The sequence below is a fragment of the Carcharhinus amblyrhynchos genome, chromosome 8, assembly GCF_965287045.1.
Source record: "Carcharhinus amblyrhynchos chromosome 8, sCarAmb.v2.hapA, whole genome shotgun sequence".
In the NCBI taxonomy this organism is placed as follows: Eukaryota; Metazoa; Chordata; class Chondrichthyes; order Carcharhiniformes; family Carcharhinidae; genus Carcharhinus; species Carcharhinus amblyrhynchos.
Window position 1 is genome coordinate 14,488,630 of NC_137331.1, and position 20,516 is coordinate 14,509,145.

Genomic DNA, 20,516 nt, shown 5'->3' on the forward strand with positions numbered 1-20,516 from the left:
GGCTGAGTTTGAGTCAGACAGCAAAATGCCCTGTCCCACAAATGCATGATGAATAGATTGGTGGAAAATAATCTTTTTGTATTACCAAAAGCTGAATCTAGACTTCTGTATTACTATCTTAGTTTGCGTCACTTAATCTGAACTATTTCTGAGAATAAAATTTGGATTTGCAATGATAACTATTTTGTTTGACCCATCAGGTGTCATAAGGAGGATGAATAGCATCGAAGATGACTTGATGCTGGGTATAGAAGGTGAGGGTTTATGTTTCTTCTCTCCTCAATTCTTACTGTTCTTCCACCTCCTCCACCCAGCCCTTCCTATAATTTGGTGGTTTGGGGCAAAACGGGTGAAAACAAATTGGGAAAGTGCTCTATGTATTCTTTTATCTTCAACATTTTCTGTGAGCTGATTCCATCCTTTCAAGGAGATTGCAACCACCAATGTAGGCAGGTGCACGCAGAGGGATCCTGAGCCTCTGACTGGTACTATATAGGCTACATTTGCTTCATAAGAAATTATTTAATTAATTATTTTTTGGCAAGTCATCTTATAAGTTGCCTGTTTTGACCTTTGCAATGGACCCAACATTTAATGCAACAACCTTTTTATCATATACTTACAGTGTATGAATATTGTTGAAAAGATAGACTTCCTTTATTCTTTTATGCAATGTGGGCATCATTGATAAGGTCAGCATTTATTTCCCATCCTTACTAGATCTTGAGAAAGAGTGGCTTGTGTAGCCATTTCAGTTAGAAAGCCAACCACTTTGTTCTGGAGCCAGGCCTGGTAACGATGGAAGGTTTCCTTCCCTAAAGGACATTCATGAACCAGATTTATTTTATGACAATCAGTGATAGTTTCATGCCCACCATTACTGATGGTTAGCGTTTAATTTCAGGTTAATTAGTTGAAATTAGTCATTATTTTAATTTAAATTCCACAAGGTTCTTCTATGGTTGGCTTTCAACCAGCATCCCAAAACATTAGTTGGAAATTAGTTAGAAGTCCAGTTATATTCTCACTATGCTGCCATCCCTCCTGATGTTGTTTAAACTGATTGGTTTGCACTCAGGATAAGTGCAAGATATCAAAAAGAAAATCACAAAAATTTATAACAGGAGAAAAGGATGCTGATTGGTTGACAAATCAATCTATGAGCAGAAGTGTGGCAGTGGGAAAAACAGCAGGGGCTGCAAGCTCTCCAAATTCCCAGATAATTCAAAGAAGGCTCAAGATTTAAATATTCCTTTTGTTTTCTTAAAACTGATTCCCGCGTGTGAATGTTTGTTGCTTCGAGCAGGCCAATTCACATTACTATTATACAGTGGCTAGAGGAGTGGTCATTTCCAAATGCAGGATGCTGCCATAGTGTAAGGTCAGTAAAAAGTCTGACAACACCAGGTTTTAGTCCAACCTATTTATTTGATAATATACTCACTAGCTTTCGGGGTTACCCCCTTCGTCAGGTGAATGGAGAGTTCTGGCCTCAGACAGAGCATATAAAGCACAGACAGTTTAGAGATTACTGATTAAAATGCGAATCCTTACACCTAACCTGCTGTTCAAGACCTGAAGTGGCTGATAATGTGAGTGGAAGGAGCACTGATCACAGTTTAAAGAGATGTGTATTGTCTCCAGACAGTACAGTAAGTGAGGTTTTGCAAACCCAGGCAAGTCACGGGGGTTACAGATAGTGCGACATGAACCCAAGATCCCTGTTGAGACCGTCCTCATGTGTGCGGAACTTGGCTATCAGTCTCTGCTCAGCGACTCTGCGCTGTCGTGTGTCGTGAAGGCCGCCTTGGAGAATGCTTACCCGAAGGTCAGAGGCTGAATGCCCGTGACCACTGAAGTGTTCGCCAACAGGAAGGGAACAGTCTTGCCTGGTGACTGTCGAGCGATGTTCATTCATCCGTTGTCGTAGCGTCTGCATGGTCTCCCCAATGTACCATGCTTCGGGACATCCTTTCTTGCAACGTATCAGGTAGACAATGTTGGCCGAGTTGCAAGAGTATTTACCATGTACCTGGTGGATGGTATTCTCACGTGTGATGATGGTATCCATGTCGATGATCCGGCATGTCTTGCAGAGGTTGCTGTGACAGGGTTGTGTGGTATTGTGGTCACTATTCTCCTGAAGGCTGGGTAGTTTGCTGCGAACAATGGTCTGTTTGAGGTTGTGTGGTTGTCTGAAAGCAAGAAGTGGGGGTGTGGGGATAGCCCTGGCGAGATGTTCGTCTTCATCAATGATATGTTGAAGACTCCGGAGAAGATGTCGTAGCTTCTCCGCTCCGGGGAAGTGCTGGACGACGAAGGGTACTCTGTCCACTGTGTCCTGTGTTTGCCTTCTGAGGAGATCGGTGCGGTTTTTCGCTGTGGCGCATCGGAACTGCCGATCTATGAGTCGAGCACCATATCCTGTTCTTATGAGGGCATCTTTCAGGGTCTGGAGGTGTCTGTCACGATCCTCCTCATTTGAGCAAATCCTGTGTATACGGAGGGCTTGTCCATAGGGAATGGCTTCTTTAACATGTTTAGGGTGGAAACTGGAGAAGTGGAGCATTGTGAGATTGTCTGTGGGCTTGCGGTACAGTGAGGTGCTGAGGTGACCGTCCTTGATGGAGATGCGTGTGTCCAAGAATGCAACTGATTCTGGGGAATAGTCCATGGTGAGTCTGATGGTGGGGTGGAATTTGTTGATATCATCATACAGTTGTTTCAGTGATTGTTCACCATGAGGCCAAAGGAAGAAAATGTCATCGATGTATCTAGTGTATAGCATCGGTTGAAGATTCTGTGCAGTGAAGAAGTCTTGTTCGAACCTGTGCATGAAGATGTTGGCATATTGAGGTGCAAATTTGGTCCCCATGGCTGTTCCATGTGTCTGGATGAAAAACTGGTTGTTGAAGGTGAAGACATTGTGGTCCAGGATAAAGCGGATGAGTTGTAAAATTGCATCTGGAAACTGGCAGTTGTCAGCATTGAGTACTGAGGCAGTCGCAGCAATGCCATCGTTGTGGGGGATGTTGATGTAGAGCGCTGAGACATCCATTGTGACGAGGAGTGTCCCTGGTTCAACTGCTCCGTGTGTGCTGAGTTTCAGTAGGAAGTCCGTAGTGTCGCGACAAAAGCTGGGGGTTCTTTATACAATGGGTTTCAGGATGCCCTCGACGTAGCCGGAGAGGTTCTCACACAGAGTCCCGTTGCCCGATACAATGGGACGGCCAGGTGTGTTTGCCTTGTGTATCTTTGGGAGGCAGTAGAGATCTCCAATGCGGGGAGTACGTGGAATGAGAGCACGGAGGGTGCTCTGAAGGTCCGGATCAAAGGTCTTGATCAGATTGTTGAGTTGACGAGTGTGTTCTTTGGTCGGATCTGTGGGTAATTGTCTGTAGTGTTCCTCATTGTTTAGTTGTCGGTACACTTCTTTACAGTAATCCGTTCTGTTCAGTATGACGATGGCCCCTCCTTTGTCTGCTGGTTTGATGACAATGTTGCGGTTTGTCTTGAGAGCGTGGATGGCGTTGCGTTGTGCTTGGGTGATGTTCGGGGCTGTCTTGTGAGTGCGGCTGATGAATCTGGTGTTAACGCACCTCCTGATGGTTTGGGCATACAAGTCCAGTCGAGGGCAGCCTAAGAGGAAGGAATCCAATTGGACTCCTCCGGAAGGCCGCTGCCCTCGGTTGCCTGGGTTTGCAAAACCTCACTTACTGTACTGTCTGGAGACAATACACATCTCTTTAAACTGTGATCAGTGCTCCTTCCACTCACATTATCAGCCACTTCAGGTCTTGAACAGCAGGTTAGGTGTAAGGATTCGCATTTTAATCAGTAATCTCTAAACTGTCTGTGCTTTATATGCTCTGTCTGAGGCCAGAACTCTCCATTCACCTGACGAAGGGGGTAACCCCGAAAGCTAGTGAGTATATTATCAAATAAATAGGTTGGACTAAAACCTGGTGTTGTCAGACTTTTTACTGTGTTTACGCCAGTCCAACGCCGGCATACCCACATCATAGTGTAAGGTCTGAGACAAATTCTGATTGGAAAGAGTGCGATGCATGGACCATATTCTAGGCAAGTCACTTAAGCTGGGGTAAGAATACATAGGGTCCAGGACTCCCACCTGAGCCAAAAAAATGGGTGTTGGAAGGATGTTGATTCTGTTCTTTGCAAATGTACAGCACTCCAAATCATTCACAGTTTACAGGAATCGTGGAACTCTAGGCATTACTGGACGTTAACCAAAGTTGGGAATTCATTATTCTACACCACTTTGTTACTCTGAAGCCCCTGAGAAAGTTTGGGATCTTCATAACCCAAATGATTCTTTTTGATACCACATGATGCCTTGGCAAGTTTCCTTGAGTACATCTTTACAGCAGATATGAAATGTTGTACCCAAAACAAAACTTGTGATTATATAGTGACAGGACACTGAGTAACTGCCCAGCATTTATCCAAACTGCCAAGGAATAGTATTTTCCCTCCATGTGAGTGGACATACACTTTCAGGAGTTTAAAACAAATGTGTACACAGTGCACTGTTAGGGCAGCAACTGCGATGATGAGACAAGAGCATCAGCACTGTGCTATTTGGATAATACCTATTCATAGGCTGAAGTATTCTCCTGGCAAACAAAAATAAGATTAACTTTTATTTCTAGAACATAGAACACTACAGTACAAACAGGCCCTTTGGCCCACAAGTTGCGCCGATCACATCTATACCTACCAAGTCATAGAACTATCTGTAACTCCCAATCCCATTAGATCCCATATACTCATCCAGAAGTCTTTTAAAAGACCCCAGCAAGTTTGCCTCTACCACCACCGACGGCAACCGATTCCACTCGCTCACCACCCTCTGAGTGAAAAACTTACCCCCAACATCTCCTCTGTACTTGCTTCCCAGCACCTTAAACCTGTGTCCTCTCATAGCAACCATTTCAGCCCTGGGAAATAGCCTCCGAGAATCCACCCTATCTATTCCTCTCAACATTTTATAAACCTCTATCTGGTCGCCTCTCAACCTTCGTCTCTCCAGGGAGAAGAGCCCGAGCTCCCTCAACTTATCTTCATAAGGCAAGCCTCCCAATCCAGGCAACATCCTTGTAAATCTCCTCTGCACCCTCTCAATAGCTTCCACATCCTCCCTGTAGTGAGGCGACCAGAACTGCGCACAGTACTCCAAGTGGGGTCTGGCAAGGGTCTTATAAAGTTGCAGCATTACCTCCCGTTCTGCTCTGTTAGGACAGATGCAGTTAGGACAGGGGCAACGCAGTGGGACAGTGTTTAGGACTACTGTCTCATAGCACCAGGAACCTGGGTTCAATTCTGGCCTTAGATGTGTAGAGTTTACATCTTCTGCATGTGTCTGTGTGTTTTCCCTCCAGTTTCCTCCACAGTCCAAAAATGTGCAGTTTAGGTGGATTGGTGATGCAAAATTTCCCCTAGTGTCCCAATGTATGTAGATTAGGAGGATTAACCATGGTAAATGGATGGGGTTATGGGGATAGGGTTGGGGGCATGGGTAAGGTGTTCTGTCAGAGTGTTGGTGCAGACTTGATGGGCCAAATGGCCTCTCTCTGCACTGAAGGGATTCTATAATAACTGCAATATTGACGGAAATGACACATTTTCCTAAACTATGTTTTTATTCAACCGTGAGACATAGGCATTGCTGGCTGGCCAGCATTTATTGCCCATCCCTAGTTGCCCTTGAAAAGGTGGTGGTGAGCAACATTGCTGTCTACGTGCTGAGGGCTGACTCACAATGCTGTGTGGGAGGGAATTCTATGATTTTGAACCACTTACTTGGAAGGAACGGTGATATATTTCCAAGTAGAAAGTAAACTTGTATTACAAAGAACAACACAGCACGGGAAACAGGCCCTTCGGCCCAACGAGCCCGCGCCGCCGTCCTACTATCTCAGTGACCTATTCATGATTTTAGTCTACGCCTAACGTGCGAGGATCAGGGAGGTCCAATTTAGGGACAATTTTAGTACCCAATCAATCAGCCTAAAAGCACATCTTTGGGGGATGTGGGAGGAAACCGGAGCACCCGGAGGAAACCCACGCAACCACGGGGAGAACGTGCAAACTCCCACAGACACAGGCCCAAATCCATGTGTCCGCACAGCAACAGAGATAGTCTCTGAGCTGTCATGTTGCCCTCGAGATGGTCCAGTTTAAGCACACTAACGACATGAAGCAATAGGCAACTCCCGAAGCAACATCCAAGAGCAGCCCACTACAACCTGCCGCCTGCATGCCCCTTGCTGGACTTAAATGCCTGTGGAGACAAAAAAATTCATTATTAAACAGGCAAAGACTAACATTCCTGAGGCAAAACATATTCCCAAGCCTACAATGTTCAGTAAGGCCTACTATATCCCCCTATATGTAGCCCGCTCATATGGCTGTCTAAGTGACTCTTAAACAACCCTAGCGTGCCTGCTTCCACCACCTTACTCGGCAGTGCATTCCACACCCCCACTACCCTTTGCGTGAAAAACTGCCCTCTAATATTTGTCTTATACCTAGCCCCCCTCACCCTAAGCCCGTGACCCCTCGTTCTATCCATTTCTTGTAGCGGAAAAAGCTTACCACCATTTACTCTATCTATCCCCTTCATAATCTTATAAACCTCTATTAGATCCCCCCTCAGCCGACGTCTCTCAAGGGAAAACAGCCCAAGTTCATCCAATCTTTCCTCGTAAGACAGCCCTTCCATACCAGGCAACATCCTGGTAAATCTCCTCTGCACTCTCTCCAGGATCTCTACATCCTTCCGGTAGTACGGCGACCAGAACTGGACGCAGTACTCCAAGTGAGGCCTAACCAACGTTCTATACAACTGCAACATCAGACTCCTACTCTTATATTCTATACCTCTTCCTATGAAGGCTAACATACCATACGCTTTCCTCATCACATTCTGCACCTGTACCGACACCTTCAGGGACTTATGCACTTGCACCCCCAGGTCTCTCTGCGTATCTATACTCCGGATAGTTCTACCTTTTATCGTATAACTCCCCTCCACATTATTCCGGCCAAGGTGCATCACCTCGCATTTCTCCGGATTAAATTCCATTTGCCATCTATCTGCCCAATCTACCAGCCTGTCTATGTCCTGTTGCATTGCCAGGCACTGCTCCTCAGTACCCGCCAATCCAACCATCTTAGTGTCATCAGCAAATTTGCTGATCACACCACCTACCCCCTCTTCCAAGTCATTAATATATACCACAAATAGAAGAGGTCCAAGTACCGAGCCCTGCGGCACACCACTGGTGACAGGCCTCCAATTGGAAAAGGAGCCTTCCACTACTACTCGCTGTCTCCTCCTCCCAAGCCAGTTCTCCACCCATCTACATACCTGGCCTTGTATCCTATGAGCCTTCACCTTTTCTATCAGCCTACCATGAGAGACCTTGTCAAACGCCTTACTGAAATCCATATAGACAACATCAACGGCTTGTCCTTCGTCAACCGTTTTTGTCACCTCTTCAAAAAATTCCACTAGTATTCTCTAAGGCTCAAACCAGGATCTGAAATCATCAGCGAAAATCTGTTGTTTGGATAAGCTTTTGCAAGCTGATTCCCTCTGGTTTGGGTGCACTGCCAGCACAAATTGCAGATTATAAACAAGGGAATGATGGGCAGACTGAGTTACATGGAGATGTCCAGTGGAGATGACAGTGGTTTCATTTGTCAGCTAAAGAGCCTGCATTAGCCTCATGTCACCTCTTTTAGGGAATGCTGTTATATTAATTGCCAATCAAGCACTGAACTGGAGAACAGCAGGCTTTCCCTGACATCAAGGATCCCTGGGGCGACAGAAGTCACGTTCACTAAAAGCCACTGACTCAGAATTATCTCTAGATCTTGGATCGCAGATGAATGATGGCAGGATGAGATTATGGAGTGAGAAGTTGTAGGAGAATTGGAGGACAGCAGGTCCTTCCTCCTTCCCAATGCCTAGGACTGACGATGGGTCCATTTATCTTTTACTGAGTGTTTTTGAGCAAGAGACGCCCACCCTCCGCTTCCCTCCCCCCCCCCAACCAACCCCTTCCCCTGCGTTTTGTGCACCAGATTTAATCAGAATGGACATAGAAAGTGGCAGAGTCCTCCACTTTCCCACCTAATTAAATGATCTCCCTCATCACCAAACATGCCATGAGGGAAAGCATTAAATTCCACCCGCACTGCAATGTTTCTTGAATATTCCTATGTCTAGTGGGATATATTACAAAATGTTTGACATACAAATGTTTAAGTAAGTTCATGTAAGAAAATTTGCTGAAATCTTTTAATTTAATACTTTGCAATTTATTTTCCCACCCAACAGCTACTTTATATCCAGATGGAATGCAGAAAATGTCTGTGCAAGAATATATGAGGTTAGTTTCTTCTTACAGCTGAAATTAGTGTTAAAAGAAAATGTTGAATATGGCATAATGCACTGGAGATCCGATATGGAGTGATACTTGGAGAGCAGATGTCCATCTGTTAAATTCTTGATCTTAGCAGTATTATTATGGTTTTAGGTGGAAGTCAAAGTCTTGAGCTACAAGTTAAAGCTTTCAGAGGGAGTCATTTTGACCTGTTTTTGTGTATTGTCTTCTGCCCAGCTGCATACGGGGAAAGGAGAGAAATGGAGAGGGGGTGGGGGACGGACAAAAAATAGGTTTCTGAACTCAAGAAAGTGTAGTTCGACAGAGAGTATCACAGATTATGACAAGTATGTTGGCAGTGAAACTGCCGTGCATTTTAAATACTTTTGGGTACTGCAGTGAACCAGAACACTGCATAATATCAGTTTGGTTGTTCAACAGAGGGTGGTGAGTGTCTGGAGTGAGCTGTCAGAGGTAATAATAGAGGCAGGTACAATTTTGTCTTTTAAAAAGCATTTAGGCAGTTGTATGGGTAAGATGGATATAGAGGGTGATGGGCTGAATGCGGACAATTGGGACTAGCTTAGGGGTTGAAAAATAAAAGAGATGACATGGATATGTTGGGCTGAAGGGCTTGTTTCCACACTGTGAACCTCTATGATTCTATAATAAATAGGTGTTCTGAACATTCACCTGCAGATCTCATGAAATATGAGTAAGTGCTCTGAATCTGAATTGGATCATATGTAATTGAAATGTCATTCCTTAAATTTGGCTGAGGCCTGATTCCAGAGATCCTGACACAAACACAATCTCCATCACTTTGTGGAGTGGGAGAATGGCACGGAGGGGATTGAGATTGGTTCTGAATTGTGCATCTTGATCCCTGGAGGCAACCGCCCATGTAGATCAGGAGCTGCCTTCACTCACATAATTTTCCTGAGGTCATTGTCTAAATCGCAAAGGGTGGGATTTTCTGGCCCCACACATGTATTTTACAGTAGCAGAAGAGGCTTGCTACTGGGCACTGACAGAACTCCTGGTCCCGCCAATGTCCATGGTGATTTGTATGGCTCGCCCATCCTGATGTCAGGGAATCTGTCGTGGGGGGAGGAGAGGAGGGGAGGAGTCACCTTCAATGGGACTGGAAGATTCTGCAATTGGAAGTGCCCAAAAAAACCCACCCAGAGTGCTCAGATTAGACTGGTAAGAGCATATTCGAACCTTGAGAATTCAAATGGATAGCCAGGATACCTTTTTGTAGAGGTAGGGTGTTTTGAATATAGTCCAGGGACACTTTTGGAAGAGGTCAGGTGCTCTTTGAAATTGTTAAAAGTAGACATGATTGTGCGTAACAAGTACATCAACTCATAGAAACTTTCAAAGCTGTCAAAGAAATGTCAAGACTAATTGAAACAGTCAAAGCTATTCAGGGATTTAACTCTGCTGAGCTCAAAATTTTAAGAAATTTAGAGATTTAAAAAACACTGCTTGATATTTTGTTCTGTCAGTTGGCATAAGCCTGAGGCCTATCATTATAGGATTTGTGCCGCACGATTAATTTTACAACCTAATACTATCATAGTGGGGTGGCTGAGAAGTGAGCAGCTTGACTTACAGCTCCAAGTGGTTGTAGAATAAATATATTGGTTTTCATAAGAAATTAGTTGAAGTAATTTCAATGTATGTTTAACAAAAGTAAATTCCTTTAATAAACAAAAACTGAGCAAGGAAGATCTATTGCTTGACTCGCTCAAGACGTAAAGCATAGTATTAATGAAGATGTTTACAAAGAAAGTAGCAAATCTGAGAATTGGGTATGTTTTCAAAACCGGCAAAGGGCTATTAGAAAGCTGATAAAAAAAAAGCAAAAAAAAATACAAGAGTAACTAGCCAGAAATATAAAGACAAAATGAAAGATCCTTTGTAAGTATATAAAAAGGAACAGAATAGCTAGGGTAAACTGTGGGGCGGCACAGTAGCACAATGATTAACACTGCTGCTTCATAGCTCCAGGGTCCTGGGTTCAATTCCCGGCTTGGGTCACTGCCTGTGTGGAGTTTGCGCATTCTCCTCGTGTCTGCGTGGGTTTCCTCCGGGTGCTCCAGTTTCCTCCCTCAGTCCAAAGATCTGCAGGTTAGGTTGATTGGCCATGCTAAGGAATTGTCCCTTAGTGTCCAGGGATCTGTAGGTTAGAGGGATTAGTGGGTATAATATGTGGGGATATGGGGGTAGGGCCTGGGGTGGGATTGTGGTCGGTGCAGACTCTATGGGCCAAAGGGCCTCTTTCTGCACTGTAGGGTTCTATGACAAACATTAATCACTTTAAAAGGTGGAAGAAATTATCACTGGAATGAAGAAACGGTGGAGGCAATGAACAAATATTTTGGTTGGAATGTTGTGATCTTCCATGCCAGCAGGATTTTCCCATTTGCTGCGGTGAATGGAGATTTGGCTGGGTGCCAAATTCTCCAACTTCACTGTACTAGGAATGTGGCATCAACAGCCGGTAAGATTGCACCCCAAGTGTCTGCCTCCAAGATAGAAAACGTAAGTTTTATACCAGAAATTGACAGCAACCTAAGGCTAAAAAGGGAGGAAATGTATATCAGAGAAAAAGTACTTGAGTATAAAATCTTAATCCTTGGGACCTGACAGTCTTCACTATAGGGTTCTAAAAGAGAGAGCTCCAGATACGGATGGGTGCAATCCTAAATGAATATTTCTCATCAGTATTTACTGTTGAGAAAGGCATGGATGTTAGGGAACTTGGGGAAACAAATAGTGATACTTTGAAGAGAGTACATATTACAGAGAAGAAGGAGCTAGAAGTCTTAAAGCGCATCAAGGTAGATAAATCCCTGGGACCTGATGAAGTATATCCCAGGAGATTGTGGGAGGCTAGGAAGGAAAGTGCAGGTCCCCTAGCAGAGATATTCGAATCATCGATAGTCACAGGTGAGGTGCCTGAAGATTGGAGGGGGGCAAATGTTGTGCTTTTGTTTCAGAAGACTGTAGAGAAAAACCTGGAAACTATAGGCCGGTGAGCATAACGTCCATGTTGGGTAATATGTTAGAAGGTATTCTGAGAGAAAGTATCTACAGGCATGTAGAGAGGTAAAGACTAATTAGGAACAATCAGCATGGCTTTGAGAGTGGAAAATCATGTCTCACAAATTTGATTGAGTTTTTTGAAGGGTTACCATGAAGGTAGATGAGGGAAGCACAGTTGACGTAGTCTATATGGACTTTAGCAAAGCTTTTGACAAGGTACTACGTGGTAGGTTGTTGTATAATAGGATGACCAGAACTGTACACAGTACTCCAAATGTGACCTTACCAATTCTTGTACAATTTTAACAAAACGTGCCAACTCATGTATTCAATGTTCTGACCAATGAAACCAAGCATGCCGAATGCCTTCTTCACCACCCTATCCATCTGTGACTCCACTTTCAATGGGCTATGAACATGTACCCCAAGATCTTTTTGTTCTGTAACTCTTCCCAACGCCCAACCATTAACTGAGTGTTGTGGATAGTGTGGAGGGATGTCAGAATTTGCAATGAGACATAGATAGGATGCAAGACTGGGTGGAGAAGTGGCAGATGGACTTCAACCCAGATAACTGTGTGGTGATTTATTTTGGCAGGTCAAATAGGGTGACGGAATATAATATTAAGGGTAAGACTCTTAGCCATGTGGAAGATCAGAAGGATTTTGGAGTCCAGGTTCATAGGGCGCTCAAATCAGCTTCGCAGGTAGAGAATGTGGTTAAGAAGGCATACGGTGTACTGGCCTTCATCAATCGAGGAATTGAGTTTAGGAGTCGGGAGATAATGCTGCAGCTGCATAAGACCCTGGTCAGATCCCACTTGGAGTACTATGCTCAGTTCTGGTCGTCTCATTACAGGAAGGATGTGGAAGCCATAGAAAGGGTGCAGAGGAGATTTACAAGGATGTTGCCTGGATTAGGTGGCATGCCTTATGAGGATAGTTGAGAGAGCTCAGTCTTTTCTCCTTAGAGAGATGAAGAATGAGAGGTGACCTGATAGACGTGTATAAGATGTTGAGAGGTATTGATCGAGTGGATTCTCAGAGGCTTTTTCCCAGGGCTGAAATGGCTGCCACAAGAGGACGCAGGTTTAGGGTGCTGGGAAGTAGGTACCGAGGAGATGTCAGGGATAAGTTTTTCACTCAGAGGGTGGTGGGTGCGTGAAATTAGCTGTCGGCAGAGATGGTGCACATGGATTCGATAGGGTCTTTTAAGTTTGGAAAAGGACATGGGACATAGTAAGATAGAGGGTTATAGGTAAGCCTAGTAGGTAGGGACATGTTTGGCGCAACTTGTGGGCCAAAGGGCCTGTTTGTACTGTAGTTTTTCTATGTTCTATGTTCTATGTGTAAGTCCTGCCCTGGTTCAATCTACCAAAATGCATTTGTCTAAATTAAACTTCATCTGCCATTCGTCAGCCCACTGGCCCAAAGTCATCAAGATCCTGTTGCAATTGGAGATAACTTTCTTCGCTGTCCACTATGCCACCGATCTTGGTGTCATCTACAAACTTACTAACCATGCCTCCTATATTCTCATCCAAATCATTAATATAAATGACAAATAACAGTGGGCCCAGCACTGATCCCTGAGGCACCCAACTGGTCATAGGCCTCCAGTTTGAAAAACAACTCTCTACAACCACCCTCTGGCTTCTGTCAGGAAGCCAATTTTGTATCCATTTACTTACCTCACTCTGGATCCCATGAGATTTAACTTTATGCAACAACCTACCATGCGGTACCTTGTCAAAGGCCTTGCTAAAGTCCACGTAGACAACATCAACTGCATTGCCCTCATCTACCTTCTTGGTTACCCCTTCAAAAAACTCATTTAAATTCGTGAGACATGATTTTCCAGTCACAAAGCCATGCTGACTGTTCCTAATCAGTCCTTGCATCTCTAAATGCCTGTATTCTTGTCTCTCTTAATACTTTCCAACAACTTACCCACCACAGATGTGAGGCTCACTGGTCGTCGTTCCCAGGCTTTTCCCTGCAGCCCTTTTTAAACAAAGACATAACATTTGCCACTCTCCAATCTTTAGGCGCCTCACCTGTGATTATCGATGATTCAATATCTTGGTTAGGGGACCCGCAATTTCCTCCCTGGCCTCCCACAACGTTCAGGGAGATACCTCATCGGGTCCTGCAGATTTATCAACCTTGATGTGCCTTAAGACTTCCAGCATCATCTCCTCTATAATATGTACACTGCTCAAGACATCACTATTTATTTCCCCAAATTCCCTAACATTCATGCTTTTCTCAACAGTAAATACTGATGAGAAATATTCATTTAGGATCTCACCCATCTCTTGTGAATCCACATATAGATGACCTTGTTAATCCTTAAGAGGCCCTATCCTCTCCCTTGTTATTCTTTTGCCCTTTATATATTTGTAGAAGCCCTTTGGATTCTCCTTTGCCTTATCTGCCAAAACAATTTCATGTCCTCTTTTTGCCCTTCTGATTTCTCTCTTAATTCTACTCCTACACCCCGTATACTCTTCAAGAGATTCACTTGACCCCAGCTGCCTATGCACATCATGTGCCTCTTTCTTCTTCTTGACCAGGGCTTCAATATCCTGAGTCATCCAGGGTTCCCAAGTTCTGCCAGCCTCGCCCTTCATTCTAAGAGGAATGTGTTTACCCTGAACCCTGGTGACACATTTTTGGTTAGAGGAGGAGCAAGGGAAGGAAACAATACTTCCAACTGTCCCCAAACGCTACTTCCAACTGTCCCCTCACAGTAGCTCCTCCACAAACCACCTTCTGGTCACAGTGACGGCTCTTATGCAAATATAACCTGCAATCGCCAATCACCTTCGCCAGTTAGCTAGTTTTATACTCACAATTATACTCCATTCCGCCCTCTGACTGCTCCCTGCAGACTAGGCCGCAGATTCCCGAGGTAAGCTAGTTTTATACTCACAGTTATGCTCTGCTCTGCCGTCTGAACACTCCCTGCAGACTTCCTGCAACGCTGCTGCCCCATCTTTTTCTGCAGTGAACTTGCACTCACCAGAGCTGCCACCGCATCCTAGATGGGTTTGTGACCTTGCTGAAGGATGTCTTTTGGCTCTGAGGTGGAGTGCATCCTGCCTCTGTTGTACTCCATCCAGCAATCTGGTCAGGGCTCCCTCTGAGAAATGGGCTGCAAGTTTCCTGGCTGCCATCCCCTGCGATAGATGTTGAACAAATGCTTGGGAGTCGTTTATATGGAGCTCCCCAGCGATTGCTGTGATTAAGTTGTGCAAGTGTAGGCAAATCAGAGGGAGGGCACTGCAGGCACGGTGTGATGTTTCTGGCCATAATAGGTCAGAAGTTATAGCAGGACAGTTGGCAGCATTAATTCACCAGAACTGACACATTACCAACTCTGGTAAGATCGTCCCCATTGTAAATAAATGAACTGCTTACTAACCACATTGCTCATGATAGGATCTTGCAGTGGGCAAAATTATCACTCCAGCTGCTGAGATAACAGCTATAGCTGCCTTTCTATATGTTAATTCGTCAATTGGACAAAGTGAATGTGTGCAACTTGGGATAATAATGTTATTGTTCAATCCTTAAAATATGCTACTTCTGGATCTGGGAATTAAACTTCCGGTGAAATGCTTTGAGACATTGCTGAGTCACATGATAATGCAATGGATATACCTCTTCGCTCCCTTCCTTCCATCTCTTCTTCCCGACACTCCTCTCTTTCTTTCACTCTTTCTCATTTTGAAATCTTCCTTTCTTTCATCTGTCTCCCCTTTTCTCTTTCACTCTTCCACCTTTGTACTTCCTCCCTCCCACTCCTTCATTCTCATCCCTCACTCTGCCTCACTCTTGCTTCCTCTGTCTCCTTCAATCTCCCTCCCTTCCTCTCCTTCATTCTCCCTCCCTCCATCTCTTTCACTCTCCCTCCCCCCCTCCGTCCCTCAGCCGCGACTGCCCTCCCTCCCTCCCTCAGCTACGACCGCCCTACCTCCCTCCCCCCCACCCCGCTCCGCTCCCCCCTCTGCCCCACAGCTCTGCTTCCCTCTGCCCCTCCGCCCCGCCCCCCCTTTGCCCGTCCACCCGCCTCCCCTCCACCCCTATCCCCCTCCGCCCATGCGTCCCACTCCGCCTCTGCCCCATTCCTCCTCCGCCCCTCCGCCCCACTTTCCCTCCACTCCTCCGTCATGCTCCCCCTCCGCCCCTCTGCCCTGCCCTCTACCACCCTGCTCCCCCTCCACCCCTCGTCCCCACTCCCCCTCTGCTCCTCCTCCCCGCTCACCCTCCACCCCTCGCCCCACTGTCCCTCCGCCTGCTCCCCCTTTGCCCCTCCGCCCCGCTCCCCCTCTGCCCCACCACCCCACTCCCCCTCCGCCCATCCACTCCGCTCCCCCTCTGCCCTGCTCCCCCTCTGCCCCGCTCCTCCTTTGTTTGTCTCCCACTCCACCCCACTGCCCCTCTGCCCCACCACCCCCCCTCCTCACTGTCCGTCCCTGTCTCCATCTGGCTCCCCTCCCTCCCTCCACCTGGCTCTCCCTCCCTCCGCCTCACTCCCCCTCCCTCCCTTCCTCTTCGCTCCCCCTCCCTCCGTCTGCTTCACTCCTCCTCCCTCTCTTCCTCCTTGCTCTCTTCCACCTCACTCCCCCGCCTCCCTCCACCTTGCTCTCCCTCCGCCTTGCTCTGCCTCTCTCCACCTCGCTCCCCCTCCCTCTCTTCCTCCTCGCTCCTCCTCCCTCTCCTCCTCCTCACTCCCCCTCCCTCCCTCTGCCTTACTCTCCCTCCGCCTTGCTCCCCCTCCCTCCTCCTCGCTCTCCCTCCCTCCCTCCACCTCCCTCCTCTTATCTCCCTCTCCTTTGCCCTCAACTCCCTCCCTCCCTCTCCTTCACCCCCAACTACCTCCCTCTCCTCTGCCCCAACTCCTTGCCTCACTCCTCCTCACTGCCCCTCCCTCCCTCTGCCACACTTCCCCCTCCCTCCCTCTGCCTCGCTGTCCTTTGCCCCCGACTCCCTCCCTCTCCTCTGCCACCCACTCCCTCCCTCCTCCTCACTCCCCCTCCCTCCCTCTCCTTTGTCCCATTCCCTCCCACTCCTTATCTCTCTTGATTCTTTCTCTCATTATAATCCAACATGATCATTTTGCCATTCCCACATGAGCCACTATGAATTGTAGTTTTTGATTGGTGAAATAAGTCTTTTGATCTGTTAACTGTTACAGCTTGTGCACTGATATGTACATAATTCCAGTAATGGAAGAAGGTTGGATTGTGCTGAGTCTGAGAGCTGTCCCCTCTAATATGGTGCTGGAAGAAGCGAGAGATATGTGAACATAGAACATAGAACATTACAGCGCAGAACAGGCCCTTCGGCCCACGATGTTGCGCCGACCAGTTACAAAACAATGACCCACTAAATGTGAAGGAGATGCACAGCCAGCAGGATAACACCAAAGCAGCAAGTGCTCTTCACCCAGGACAACAGCTGATCCCCAGTCCCAATGAGACATGTGCTCCCCAACTGTTCTGTGGAGCATGATTCCTGTGGGGGGAGAGACACCTGCAAATTTAGCAACCATGTCTTCAGTCCTTCATTCACGTCATTTATATGAATTGTAAAAAGTTGAGGAGTTGAGGACCCAGCACTGATCCTGTGGCACACCCCTCATCGCATCCTGCCAACTCATTCCCCATTAACTTGCCAATCTTCTATCCATTACAATATATTATCTCCCCCCAATCCCCACACCCCCACACCATAAGCTTTTGTTTTCAATAATAACACTCAGATTAGTTATGGCATTGCCCTGTGGAATGGACAGTTAAATGATCGCTTATTTTGCTTAGCTAAAACAGCTAGTATGTGTGTGTATATGTGTTCTTTCTGTCTGCAAAGAACAGAACCCTGTGTATTTATATGTGTAGCTTTCAGTATACAATGTACCATACTGTGAATCCAACTGGCAATCATAAATTGGTTGTCTCCATATTATTTTGGATTATTTAGCAAATTTTGACCAGTCACAGAATCACAACTACTGTTGGAAACTGTTCTATGTTTTGCAATAATGGGCTTGCTTCTTAGAGAGTGTTAAATACAGGCATCTGTATGCGAGAAACCATTTTTGCGTATTGGAGTTTGTGCTAAGCCTAAAAAATGGGTGGTACAACCCCAATTTATCCTCATAGCATATGAAGGCAAGAATTTTATTACATACCTTCAGAAATCATTGGTTAGATCACAGTTAGAGTATCATATCCAATTCTGGGCATACATTTTAGAAAGGAGGTCAAGGCCTTAGAGAGATTGCAGAGCAAATTTACTAGAATGGCACCAGGAATGATGGAATACAATTATGTGAAGGGACTGGGAAACCTGGGACTGTTTTCCTCGAAGCACAGAAGGCTAAAGGAAAATTTAATAGAGGTGTTCATATTGATCCAGCAGAATGAACTCTTCAGTTGTAGGCAATAAAATAAATTAAAGAAAAAGATTTAGTAAAGAAACTTCATTACTCCAGTACTTGAGGCCTCACCCTGGGCCATTCCAAGCTCCCACAAACCCTTGCAGCTTCGTATACTGAGTCAGCTGGTCAGCTGACCACCACATCATTTTGTCTTTGGTTACATAGTTTACTCTGTCAGCTGACCCTTACAGTGTGTTACCATTGATCACACTACAGCAGATCCAATTTTATTATTGGTTACATTCCAACAGTTCACATGAAGGGTTTTCTTATAGTGGAAAGGGTTAAATTGTTTCCACTGGCAGGACAGTCAGAAACCAAAGGGCACAGTTCAAATAACTGGTAAAAAAAAATAAAGCAACGTGGGAAAAGAGATCTTTTTTGTACTCTGTGAGTCGTTATTATTGAAGTGAATCTGTGAAACAGCAGTGAAAACACCAGATTTAAGAATGACTTTCAAAAAGGAATTGGACATGTATTTATAAATGAAAAATCTGGGGGAGTGAAACCCAGCAAGGAATGGCTTTTTTACATGATTCTATGTAAAAGAAACCTTACACTTTATGTTGATTAATAGGACATTGCACACTTGCTCTGAAAGGCATACACTGTCAAGATGGAACAGCGTGGTTTCAGCAACCTCAGTGACTAGTGGACCCAGGAGGTGAGTTATTGTCAGAATTCACAACATAACCATTGTAAGCATCACTATACATGAACATCTGACGTGTGGACTTGAGAAGCTGGACGATTGATCCTCATGTGAAATAATTCACTAGTTTGCATTCAAACTGACGGCCACCATCAGGGGATTTTGCTGGGTTGGAGTGGTGGTTGGAGTGCGGTGGGTAGGGGCTGAACCATAAAACCATGGAAAAGTTACGGTGCAAAACGAGGTCATTCAGCCCAGTATGTTTGCAGAAGCGCAAAAAGAGAAAATAATCTAGCCGCTCATTTTAATCCCGCTTTCCAGCATCTGTTCGATAATTTTGCAGGTTACAGCACTTCAGGTGCAGATCTAGGTATTTTTTCAATTAATTAAGTGTTTCAGCCTCAACTACCAATTTAGGCTACCAACTTACCCTCCACCTTCTGGGTGAAAAAGGTTTTCTTCATGTCTCCTTTAATTCTTCTACCAATCACCTTAAATCCATATCCCTGGTAACTGACCCTACAGCTAGGGGAACCAATCCTTTCCTATCTAGAACATAGAACACTACAGTACAAACAGGCCCTTCGGCCCACAAGTTGCGCCGATCATATCCCTCCCTACTAGGCTTACCTATAATCCTCAATCCTATTAAGTCCCATGTACTCATCCAGAAGTCTCTTAAAAGACCCTATCGAATTTGTCTCCACCACCACCGACGGCAGCCGATTCCACTCACCCACAACCCCCTGAGTGAAATCTACCTCCTCATTTTACACAGTTCAGGTAAACCACCCCTTAGCCTCCTCTGTTCTATGGCAAACAACCCTAGCCTATCCAATCTCTCCTCGTAACTGCAATTTTCAAGCCATAGTAACGTTCTTGTTAATCTCCTCTGCACTCTCTCCAGAACAATTATGTCCCTCCTCTAATGTGCTGACCGGAACGATACACAAAATGTCACTGTCATTTTATACAGATCCATCATTACATCCCTGCTTTTGTATTCAATAACTTGCCCAATAAAGCATTGAATTTTCTTTCTTGTCTCACCTTATGAGCCTGTCCTGCCACCTGAAAGCAGCTGTGGATATGTACTTCCTGTTAGCTCACTTCCTCAGCCCCTCTCTATATTTTCCCATTTATTGAGTATTCCGTTGCATTGTTTGCTCTCCCCAAATGCATTGCCTCTCACTTTTGCATTGAATTTCATTTGCCACTTCCCTGCCCACTCAACTGAACCATTGATATCATTCGGGAGTTGACAGCTCTTCCCCCTTCACTATCAACTACACAGTCAATTCTTGTGTCATCTACAAATTTTCCAATCATACCATCCACATATAACTCAGAATTTTGTTTTGTAAAACTTTACCTTCAAAGAGTGAGAAAAAAGTTCAAAATGCATTCTTATGGCACTTAATACAAAAAAAGGTGCCAGGATGCAATTCATACCAGGCGGGGGGGAGTGGAGCTTCAGTGCGCCAGGGAAGCCGTCTGCTGAGCTTAAGGGGCACTATTGCGCAGGTGCCCAGATCTTCTACTGCCCACCATCCCACCCCTCCTGCCCCATTGGACAATGCCATTCACCCTCTCTGTGCCTATCTCCTACCCCTTTCAGAGTTTGTTCCTTCCACGATCGCCGATTGCCCCTCTGCAGTGTTCCCTCCCACCCCACGCCAGTAAAGTTCCCTACCTTCCCTACACTTCTACCAATCTCCCTGCTTGTCTCTCTCTCTCTCTTCACCCCACCGCCCCACTCCCACACACCCCCCCCCACTCCCCACCCCTGCTCATCATGGTTCCGTCTTCTGTCACTGCCCCATTTTGGCTCTGCCACATTCTGGCTCTTCCCCTTAGCACTGCCCCTGGCATAGTTATGGTGCCTGGTGGATACTGCCAGGTTTGCACTTCCCACTGGGCACAGTCAGGCTCTGCCCACCTCCCGGGG

The 20,516-nt window shown here is 45.7% G+C and overlaps 1 protein-coding gene across 7 annotated transcripts in view; it reads left to right on the forward strand.

Moving 5' to 3' along the window:
* The window catches only part of itprid1 (ITPR interacting domain containing 1), a 188,527-nt gene that overhangs the window by 74,463 nt on the left and 93,548 nt on the right, over nt 1-20,516 (forward strand). For all 7 annotated transcript variants that reach the window (XM_080193714.1, XM_080193715.1, XM_080193717.1 and 4 more), the window contains exons 5-7: nt 201-254; nt 8,369-8,420; nt 18,494-18,580. In XM_080193714.1, the coding sequence (XP_080049840.1) occupies nt 201-254; nt 8,369-8,420; nt 18,494-18,580 (193 nt within the window). The remainder of the gene's footprint in view (nt 1-200; nt 255-8,368; nt 8,421-18,493; nt 18,581-20,516) is intronic.